A 12,017-nucleotide genomic window follows, 5' to 3' on the forward strand; every position below is an offset into this window, starting at 1 on the left:
CAGGCCACCATTAGTGCATCATTCACAAGGTAAAGGAGAAACAATGGAACGCTAATCTTTTTACAGGTCTGAGTTATGCATTGAAGTACCACCTTACAGTGGCGATTACAAAATCAAATGAAATTAAAACTAAAAGTAAATAAACACAAACTAATAACAAAAATAACTAAAAAATCAAATAAAGAAGCAGGAAAGTTAATGCTTGCCATTTCTCACAATGAGACTCTCCCAAATCTTTATAATGAATAGACAGGTATTTTGATTTAAGTTTGGCTGGTGTAGAGGCACTTCAGCACTCTCTTAAAAAAAATAACTCGACTGTCAGTTTACATGTGAGTGGCTGTTTAATTAGAGTGCTGAAGCACTTCCATACTGTCCAAATTTAAATCAAGCCTGTCTATTCATTGCAAATATTTGGAAGAGAGTCATCCTAAATAAATGGTAAGTAGTAACCCCACCTTCCCATCTTTTTTCCCCACATCATTTTAATTAAGTAATTTTTTCAATATTTTTTTTTTGTTATTAGTTTATTGTATGTATTTAAAATGAAAATAAATGAAACAAATTAATTTTATTTTATTTTGTATCCACCTGTTGTAAGGTGGCACTCCAACATATGGCTTATATCTGTAAAAAGGAATAACATTCCATTGTTCTAGTTTCACCTTGTGTGTTGTGCACTAATGATGGCTTGTTAGTTTCAAGATGAATATCTGCATTTATTAAAATTATTATTAATTCTTGTGAATGTGTTTCTAATAATCTGGATAACCTTTTACCAGATAGTAAGAAATCTGTTGGGCAGTTCCTTCATCACAGGTCTAGGCCACTGAACTGTCAGTCATTCATATTTTGCAATCACACCAGAATTTATTTTCAGCAGTGTTTCTGCTGCTTTTACCTCAACTCTGCAATCTGACATATGATTAGCATAATGATTCTTACCTAGCGACATATAAACTGGAAGCGCAGGAGATTTTGGCAGTTTCAAGTGTAGCCCTTGGATATTGCTCCACTGACCTGGAATCTTCTCTCCAAGAGATTTAACAGTAGTCAAAACATTATCTATAATCTGTTGGTCTGTGTGGGAAAGATTAGCTATTGAAGCAGTACTGAAGAAAAACAAATATATGATGTTAGTAATATGTACAATAAATTATAATACAATTTATTATATAATCCATCATGAAATGATGAGTAAAAATTCTGCAAATTAAAAAACAAACAATAAAAAAAGCAATGATATGAATTTTTCATAAAGTATTAATAAAAATTTGTAGTGAACACATCTACTCTAACATTAGCAGATTTTATAAGGATTTCTATAATCATCTAATAATCATCTTGGGGAATTTTCATTCCCCCAAGAAGAGGAGAAGGAACTCTTTTCAGTTTTAACTTTTGAAATCAGCAAATTTAGGAAGCTGGCCCTTTACCAGTCTTCAGCTAGCCCCATCATTTAATAGCTCAAATGATTGTCAGACATACAAAAATGTTTTGGGAAAATTTGGAGAAAAGAGCAAAGCTAATAATAATGGCAAATACCTGTTGAATTTCAGCTCAGGACATGGACTGGTTATTACTAACACAATGTTCCAACATAAAAATGCTCACAAATTCACATGGAGAAAAGAAAAAGAGGCAAGGAATAAGAAAAGTTATTGACTATGTTATTGTTGATAATGATATTTTCTCATTCGTACAGAACACTAGAGTGTACAGAAGATTTGAAACTGGAATTTGAAACATGTAAGAAAGTTTTAAAGCAAATAAAAGTTGAGCAACTCTCAGATATGAACTGTTGACTTAAATACACAAACATTATTTAAGAAATTCAAAGAAATATTCATTATTCAAAAAATGAAAGTGTTTGAGAACAGAAACCAAACCTTAGAGATTCAGTGACAAGCCCTGAAGAAAACATTGATTGATTCAGCCAAAGAGGCATGTGGGTGAGGTTGTCTGCAAGGATAGACAAATCAGAACTCCATGGTAGACACAGGAAGTTAAAGAGGCAGTGAAAGAAAAAAAGAAAGCATATGAAAAGTTCCTGGCAAATAAGTTAGTGCTTGTGCTCTTAGAGAATACAGAGACAAACGTCATCATCATCAAATTCCTGCCATGTACCCTCAAGCGGTGTACAGGATATGACAGTACTACATGAAAAAATTACATCGTTACTAACTTCCTATCTACAATTTTCCTCCAAATCAGAGACAAACGTAAGAAAGCTAAATACTGTAAAAGCTAAACAAAAGTCATGGGAAGACTGGTAAGACATTAATATCAAGAAGGTGGCAAAATATTCTGGAGGGTGGTGAAAAGGCTCACAAATGAAACAGAGTGCTAAAAAATACTCAACAGACAGGCATGCAATCAGGATACATATCCATACTTAAAAAAAAAAAGCCATCAAAAGCTTGAAATGTGGAAAGGGCAGTAGGAGTAGATGATATTCGACAAGAAATGCTGAAATATGGAGGTATAAGTCTTGCAATAGCTGCACTGCATAGTTCAGATGCAGATGATGTTATACTTTTAAATAAATCCAGTACAAGTCTGCAAGATTCTTTGACTAAATTGAATAACTGTTGTAATAAATTTGGTATGAAAATACGCAATAACAAGACAAAGACAATGAAAATAGGCATAAACATTGAAAATATCAACTGCATAGTGAATAGAGAACCTATGGAACAAGTAAAACATTTCAGCTATTTAGGCAGTTTTAAGTGACGGTGACAAATTAAATTCGGAAATAGACAGCAGAATTAGCAAAGCTGGTATGGTAAGAAGTTAACTGAATAAATTTATATGGAATAAGGAAGAAATTAGCCAAAACACTAAATTAGCTGTATACAAGACAGTGTTCAAACCAATTTTAACTTATGGATCTGAGAGCTGGGTTAGAAATAAAACACTTGACCAAAGACTAGAGACCACTGATATAAGAGTCCTGAGAAAGATTAGGGACGTGAACAGATGGCATCAATGGCAATATCCTATTAAAAACGAGGATATTAGGAAAGAACTTGCCATTAGCAGAGCTAATCTCAGGTGGTTTGGTCACTTAAACAGAATGGGAGAGAGAGAGAGAGGAAAGATTAGCTAAACAAGTTTTCTGTGCCAGGTTGGCAGGAAAAAGACCCAGAGGAAGACCAAGATATAAGTGGATTGATACAACAAAAAGCACTTTAGAAGACAGTAATATAAAATCTGAAGTCTTGACAGATAACAGGTTGGAGGAAAATTTTTGATAGGAAGTTAGTAATGATGTACGTATTTCATGTAGTACTATCATAATATCCTGTATATCTCTTGAGGTTATATGTCAGGAATTTGATGATGATGAAGAAACAAACAAAAAAAAAACAAAAAACTTATGAACAATTAATGATGATTACTGGTGTTGGCATAAAATCTGATCGGTTCAGATTCAGATGATTTTTCTTGCCAGAGTGAAGAAGTTTGTGCCTAGTGTCAATAGCGTGAAAAGTAAGGCAAGACTTTCAGATTCCAAAAATCTGATATAGTATTCATGTTCAATTCTACTCAAGGCAGAAAAGCCAGTCTGTAACAAGTAAAACAGTCCAAAATAGGAACGATGACATGAGCTTCTTGATAGACACCTGGTAAGAAAAGTGGTGGTAACATATCCTTTTGTTGATGATAGGAAAACAGTTTTCAGGCTGGTTTAAAGAAAGCATCCCTTGCCATTTGTCCTGAGGTTCTTTTAAGGTAGGGTAATGAAATTCTTTTCACATTGGATTGTACAGGGTGTCCCAAAATTCACGCAAGAAGTAATTTTGATAGAAAACACAGGTTTTTAATTAAAAATTATAATTTCTTATTGATTCATAAAGTATACAGTATAGGGTTATGCATCGAATAGCATATCGGGAAAATGGCCTCCATGGCTTTGCTGGCACATACTCTTTTGTCGAAATTTTCCACGACTGTTTTGCATAAATGTGGCTAAATTTCGTTGATACAGCGCTCAATTTCCTCCTTCAAGGCATGGGCGGTTGTGGGCTTGTTGGCATAAACCTTAGACTTCAAAAAACCCCAAAGAAAAAAGTCCAACAGCATTAAGTCACAGATCTGGGCAGCCAATTCTGATCACCAAAACAGGAAATTACACGACCAGGAAATGACTCATGCAGTAATTGAATTGTTTCTCGGGCTGTATGGCATATGGCACCATCTTGTTGAATCCACATGTCGTCCACATCCATATCTTGCAATTTAGACACAAAGAACTGGATTATCATGTCGCGATAGCGAGCACCATTAACTGTTATTGCCTTACCAGCCGCATTTTCGAAGAAGAATGGACCGATGATGCCTCCAGTCCAAAATCCGCACCAAACAGTGACACGTTGTGGACGCATTTGTTTCTCAACAATCACTCGTGGAATTTCTGAACCCCAAATGCAACAATTTTGTCGATTAATGAAGCCATCAAGATGAAAATGAGCCTCATCACTGAAGATGATTTTGTTCAAAAAATAAGCATCCACTTGTTGTTCCATAATCCATTCAACGAACTCTCTTTGCTGTGTGTGGTAATTTTTAATAACCTTGAACTGTCAGCTGTCACGCTCTTTTTTTTCTCGTTGGCAACACTTTACCGCACAAATGGTGCTAAATTCAAATCTTGCATGAATTTTGGGACACCCTATAGTAGTCTGGTAAAAGTATGATAATTATCAATTTTTGAATGGTCATTTTGTTGTATTCATTACATATCAAATTGCTTTTAATTTTATTCAGTTCATCTAACAAAAGGGGATCAGAAGAGCAGATTGTATGAGCTCTGTGTACAACAACACTTCATAATACCTTACCACTGAATCTTGAAGGTTTTTTTTTCCTTCAATGACGTTTGTGTATTTCAGTCTACAGTTCACCTCTGGAAGCTGCTCAACCTTGATGTAAACTTGATAGAGAAGTAAAAGGAGCTTATTTTCTCAATTTAGTTCTATAAAGTTTGTCACTCATTTGCGATGAATGATGGTGGGAGGATGAGTGAATGCATCTGCCAGTAACGGTTGGCTTCTGATAAACTAAACATTCAACGTGACCTGGGGAATTACAAATTATTACATTATCCAAAAAGGGTAGTTGATTATAGGATTCATGATCAATAGTAAACTTGATACAGGAGTACGAGGAGTTTATTTTCTCTAGGAACTAAAGTAATTTTGACTTAGTGTGGTTTAGAAGTTACAAATTCATTATGCCTGTCTGCTATTTCTCTATGGTCTTCCTAAAATGCACAAGAATGGCAACTCACTATGCCCAATAGTAGACTGTATCGTCTCTCCAACTTACTACCTTGCAAAACATCTCTCGTTATCTTTGGAATCTCACAGGCCACAAGAGCCTCTTCAGTTTTTACAATCTGATGTGAACCACTACAATGAACTGGCCCATGCACACACTCAATCTGTAGGCAGCCCAGTTAACTAGTTGAGATGGTCGCAAGAATTTCAAGTTCACTCTTGTAATTTTGTCCAGACCAAAAGACGTGCCAGACCTACCTTGCCAATTTTCTGGCAACAAATCTGTATATGGATCACATTATCAAGGAAAGTAGTATTAAACCTGATGTCAAAATATGAGATGTCAATCTCAGTTATTTACTTTATGCAAACGACCAGGTAAAATATTTCTACTTTTAGACACTTTTTTGTTTTTATTTTTTTATTTATTAAAGATGGCAACTTTAATAAGGAAATGAACAGATTAAGCCAAGCTGGTCCTTTGACTAGTCAAATGAATAAATTTATATGGAATAAGACAGAAATTAGTCAAACACTAAAATAAATACAAAATTGTTTCATACCAATTTTAACTTATGAATCTGAGAGACAGGTTGGAAATAAAACAGTTTACACTAGAGACCACAGATAATTTTGAGAAAAATTAGGAGATTGAACAGGTGGCATTAATGACAATCATCATCATCAAATTCCTAACATTTACCCTCAAGGGGTATACAGGATACGATAGCACTACATGAAAAATTTACATCATTACTAACTTCCTACCTACAATTTTCCTCCAAATCAATCCATTACCTGCCAAGGCTCCAACACCGTCAGATCTTACATTTCTTAATTTTTCGTATCAATCCACCTATCTCTTGGTCTTCCTCTGGGTTGTTTTCCTGTTAACCTGGCAGAGAACACTTGTTTTGCTAATCTTTCCTCTCCCATTCTGTTTAAGTGACCATACCACCTGAGATTAGCTCTGCTAACACATTCTTGGATGCTAACAATGTCAAGTTCTTTCCTAATATCATCGTTTTTATAGGATATTGCCAACGATGCCATCTGTTCACTCCCAAATCTTTCTCAGGACTCTCATAGCTGAAGTCTCTAATCTTTGGTCAAGTGTTTTATTCTAACCCAGCTCTCAGATCCATAAGTTAAAACTGGTTTGCACTGTCTTGTATATAGCTAATTTAGTGTTTTGACTAATTTCTCTCTTATTCCATATAAATTTATTCAGTTGACTTCCTGCCATACTAGCTTTGTTGATAGTGTTGTCTATTTCCATATTTAATTTACCATCTTCATTAAAAATCATGCCTAAGTAGCTGAAATGTTTTACTTGTTCAATAGGTTCTCTATTCATAATTCAGTTGATATTTTCAATGCCTTTGCCTACTTTCATTGTCTTTGTCTTGTTATTGCTGACCTTCATTCCATATCTATTACAACAGTTATTCAATTTAGTCAGGGAATCTTGCAGCCTTGTATGGGATTTATTTAGAAGTATAACATCATCTGCATAAAGCAAAGGGGGGACATTAATGTCTCCAATTCTGATATATAATTTTTAATACCACTTTCCTTCATAATGTGATCCATATAGATAATGAATGTAATTCATTATCTATATGGATCCTTGTCTCACACCAGATATAACATTAAACCATCTTCCTGTACTTCTTTCAATTCTAACTGCTGACTGACAACTAATAAAGACTAAGTATTGCTTGATATAATGCCCCATTGACAGCATATAACTGTAGCTTAGTGAATAGCTTCTCTCTTAGCACCTTGTCATATGCCTTTTCCAGATCAACAAAACTTAAATACAGATCTTTGTTATATTCCCATGCTTTCTCAACTGTTTGTCGTAAAGTGAAGATCTGATCCTCACAGCCTTTGGCCTGAATCCAGCTTGTTCTTCACCAAGCTTTTCTTCCACAATTCTTCTCAACCATTTCTCAAGTATACTTGCATAGATCTTGCCAGGAACACTCAGTAGGGAAATACCTCTGTAATTCCCACATTCAGTTTTATTTCCCTTTTTATATATGGGTACTATTATAGCTCTACTCCAATCATCGGGAATTCTTCCCTCTGTCCAGGCTTTCTGAACTCTGCAGTGCAGCCACTGTAAAACTTTTATACCACCATACTTCAGCATTTCTGGTCGAATATCATCTACTCCTGCTGCCTTTCCACATTTCAAGCCTTTGATGGCTTTTTCTACTTCAAGATAGAAAAACCATCATTTTGTATATTGGTTTAAGCCAATAAGAATACAATTTGGTTGGCTAAATCACAAATTGCCAGCCCATCCTCGTTCGTTCAGTATCCAGGTAGATTCCCAACAGGGTGCAACACGAGAAGGTGAGGATTGGACATTAGGTCAGAAGCCCTGGTCGGTTCTTCGCATTCTTTTATAGGCTATGTGGAGGTCTCCTCTCAGTTATACAGCTTTGACCCTTAAGCACCCCCAACTGTCATACGTTTTCTGGAATTCATTCATGCTGCTTGCCCACACAACATCCAATGGCAATCCATTCCAATTGTACTATTCTACGAGAGAAAAATCTAGATCTCACTCCCTTCTTAGTGGCATTCATTCTCAGCTTCCAAGGATGCTTGCTTGTCTTTCCCCACCATCTATAAAATAAAAAAATTACATCAACTGAAATCCTGTATGATCCTTTCAGAAGTTTCTAAGTCTCAAATCATATCATCCCTTCCTTTTGTTTGCAGTCTACAAATTCTCAATCTGACTTCATAATCAGTATTCCACAATCTTGATATCATTTTTAACATTTCTTTGCATTCCTCTCTCTCTATTATCAGAATCACAATGGAAACCAGGAGACAAGACCTTCACACAATTGTCCAAGTGAGGTCTTATCAAGGTCTTGTGACATTCCTATCTTTAAATGTCAGTTCGTTTCAGCATTGCAATTACCTCGAGTTGTATTTGCAATCTTTGTTACATGACCCCTGAATTTCAACTTGCTATATACTAACACTCCAAGATCCCTAGCTTGATTAGTTTCTTCTAGCATAATCCCACCAATATAATATGAAACTGGATATCTAATCATGCTAAAGTGTACAACTTTACATTTACTGACACCCATTTTACCATGCCCAATGTCATTAATGTACAGATTGAATAAGAGTGAATCAAGGACTGATCCTTGTGGTACATCACTGCTTACCTTAAATCTAGCAGACTAACATCTCCCACATACCACTTTTTGATATCTGTCAGTCAGCCATCTTATCCACACTAATATTTTATAATCCAAACTCATATTCTCCAATTTAGGGCAACAGTATTCCATGCTGCATTCTGTCAAAATCCTTAGTAAAATCCCAAATTATTATGGGGTATCCATTCCCCTTGTCTAGCTCAATGGTAACATCATTATAGAATGTGAGCAATTGGCTGAAACGTGACTTTACCTCATGCAATGGGATTACCATACATTCTTACCACTCTTGCAGAATCTTCCCTGTTCTGAGAACCAAATTATAGCCTGGTTAAAGAAATAGCCGGTTCAGCCAAACATTGTGCTGATATCCTAGCAGTCCCTATTGTAGAATTCTTATTATATTTGTGCAACAGCTCTAATATTTCCACCTCATACACATGAGTTTCTTCATCCAGTGAAGAGGGAGCCATGAGCTCAATGTTGCATATACAGGAATACCTCGATTATCGCGGTTATTGTTGCCACAAAAAATACTGCAATAATTGGGATAAATAATGCGTGCAAAATGGGTGATCATTGCTAAGGATTTTTCAAATCTATTAATTAAATTTTATATATGAAGTAAAAAAGAAATGTGTTAAACATGTTAAGTAAAAAATTAAGGTTCATTTAGAAAAACAAGATTATTCTTTAATCTTTATTTATATATAAGGAGTACATACAGTACATACAATTATTCTTTTTTTGGATAAAAATTGGTGTAGAGTTGTCTGGCGGAATTTTTTTCTTTGTATAAAACTCTGTAGCAACAGATGGAATTTTCAATTTTCTGACGAACTTTCATTGATCGCGTGAGATTAGGATCGCCGTTCAAGATTTTTTTCTTTAAAATTTTCAGCAATTCTAAACATTTCTTCCATTTCTTTGAGGGTAAATTCTTTCGGTGCCACGTCAATTTGTTCGTCATTATCATCGTTTAATCGTTCTCTCTCGAGGTTAATTAGGTCTTTATCATCCAGCTCCTTATCACGTGACTGAAGCAGAATCATTTTCACTTTCTAATTGTTTTCTTTTAAAAGTTTCAAAAAAATTCAATGCTTTTGTTTTTATAGTCATTTGACTAAGAGGAATTCTTTTTTAGTTACAATCTTCTATCCACACTGATTATAGCATTTCCATTTCAATCATAAGATGGTTTCTGTTTCCAGGCGAGGTCGATGCACTTTGTCCTAGTTGCTTATAGTTTGCAGCATGGTCTAAAATATGACAAACAGTTGATTCATTTAGGCCGTACTCTCTTGCAATTTTTGCTTTGGTTATGCCTGCTTCATACTTATTTATCATATGCAACTTATCTTCTAAGCTGATCACTCTGCGTTTCTTCTTGATAGCTGTAGACTTGATATCATCCTTGTTTCTTTTAGCATTCATTGGAAGGGGTAAATAAGAAGAGAAATAAATATCCACATGTACTTCAGGCAAAGGCGGACAGTTACTGGTGAAAGATACTTTCAGGTGCAAACTTTGTTTGCTCACACTTGGATAAAGGATTAAACTAAATTTATTATAGTCTAACCAAGTGAAAAATAAACTTTCAACATCTTTCTCTAAATCCAGAGCAATTTAATAAAAAGGTGGCACACCTTTTGGCAACTCCTATAGGTAAAGATGACCTCGCTATTGCTTCTGCCTGGTATATCTCCACTTCTGGGCCTGGCTTCCACTGACGAGACCTCAATAAAGGTTGAAACTAGCCTAGTTGTGGCCCTTCCCTTAATGCATTACATTATAAATATCTGCAAGGAGATGTGTTTTGCATTATGGGAGATACTGAGATAGGAGTGATGTTAGCTTGGTACACCTTTCCAACGAATTGCCCAGTGTTGTACTACCTTACCCCACTCCTGAAGATACTTTCAGGCGCAAATTTTGTTTGCTCACACTTGGATAAAGGATTAAACTAAATTTATTAAAATTTTGCTGTTTAGATGAAATCTGCTAGGGTTTGGTTGAATTAAGCAGGCTCAAGAAAAAGCTTCTTTGGTGATAATTAAAAACAACACAGGAAGACAACGTGAATACAACAAGATAAATTTAATTTTAATAGCAGCATTAAGCATTTGTTATTTTCACATGTGATATTTATTTATTTTATATCAGTCCCATACATATAGACGATAAGTTATAAAAAGTGTATAAACAAGTGGCTAAGAAAAGGAACCTATTAATGCAACCACAAAATACCTGCAGAAAAGAAATCAGAAACAAAAACTTGAGAAAGTGACTGAAGTGGGCATGTGAAAGAAGAGTCAAATGTGAGAACAGTATACCAAGGTTAAGAAGTTGTACATTTGCTAATTCTATACCAAGGTTAACCTTGGTATAGAATTAGCAAATGTACAACTGAAGTAGCGCCTTGAGCAGAAAAGGATGGGCTTTTCATAGTGAGACACGAAGGTGAAGTGAGGTGTGTAGTATGTATGTATGTATATGTGTGTGTGTATACACACACACACACACACACACACACACACACACACACACACACACACATTATATTAACAAATGGTTAAGCAGTAAAAGATTAGAAGATGAAATATAATAGAATAAGAGCCATAGCTAAAAGAGAAGTCAGAAAAAGACAGAGAATCATGGAATAAATTTGTTTCTAATTTAGAACATAATTTATATAAAATAAGACCCAATGTATATAAGATTTTGAAACACTTAAATGCAGATACCAAAGAAAACATAAAATTAAACATCGAACTGAAATTAGAAGAATTTCTAAATTACTACACAGAATTGTGGACAGACAAATATTTTAAAAAAGACAATTGGCAAACAATTAACGAAAATGAAAAGGAAGAATTAGAAATCAACCTGAAAGAAACAAGAAACGGAAAATCACCTGGAGAAGATAAGCTAGGTTCAGAACTATATAAATACACAGGAACAAGATTCAAAGAAAGACTCTTATTATTTTTAAATAAAATTTATTCAACTGGTATCCCCTCAATAGAATGGAAAAAAGAAACTGTGATTCCTATCTTTAAAAAAGGTAATAGAGATGACCCTAAAAACTATAGAGGTATCAATATACTAAATTTTTGTTACAAAATATATAGCAGAATCTTAAATAGCAAACTAATGAAATATTCCAAAAACTTTTAAAAGTATACAGAATAGATTTAGAAAAGGACGATCATGTATAGACCCACAGAATACAATTTAGATACACATATTGCATTTATTGACTTTGAAAAAGCACTTGACAAAGTTAAAAGAAATATATTAAAAGAAAGACAAAAATACCCAAATAATATCCTAAAAGCTATCACAAGTATATATGAAAATAATAAAATACAAATAAGATTAAATCATGAGCTATCATATACTAGAGAGATAAATCAAGGGGTCTGACAGGGATGCCCTCTCTCCGCAACTCTTTTTAATATCTACTTAAATGAAATAATAAAATGGAATAAAAATTTATATCAAGGAATTAAACTTTCTCCTACAGTAAACTTAAACA

At 34.5% G+C, this 12,017-nt stretch overlaps 1 protein-coding gene across 2 annotated transcripts in view; it reads right to left on the bottom strand.

Annotated features, from left to right (window-relative positions):
- LOC150097256 (ribosomal L1 domain-containing protein 1) overlaps positions 1 to 12,017 on the bottom strand; it is a 45,006-nt gene that overhangs the window by 10,298 nt on the left and 22,691 nt on the right. For both annotated transcript variants that reach the window (XM_090407394.1, XM_090407395.1), the window contains exon 6: positions 946 to 1,112. In XM_090407394.1, the coding sequence (XP_090263520.1) occupies positions 946 to 1,112 (167 nt within the window). The remainder of the gene's footprint in view (positions 1 to 945; positions 1,113 to 12,017) is intronic.

Source organism: Typopeltis vanoorti, chromosome 17 (genome assembly GCF_054136105.1).
Source record: "Typopeltis vanoorti isolate ZY-2024b chromosome 17, IOZ_Tvanoo_1.0, whole genome shotgun sequence".
In the NCBI taxonomy this organism is placed as follows: domain Eukaryota; kingdom Metazoa; phylum Arthropoda; class Arachnida; order Uropygi; family Thelyphonidae; genus Typopeltis; species Typopeltis vanoorti.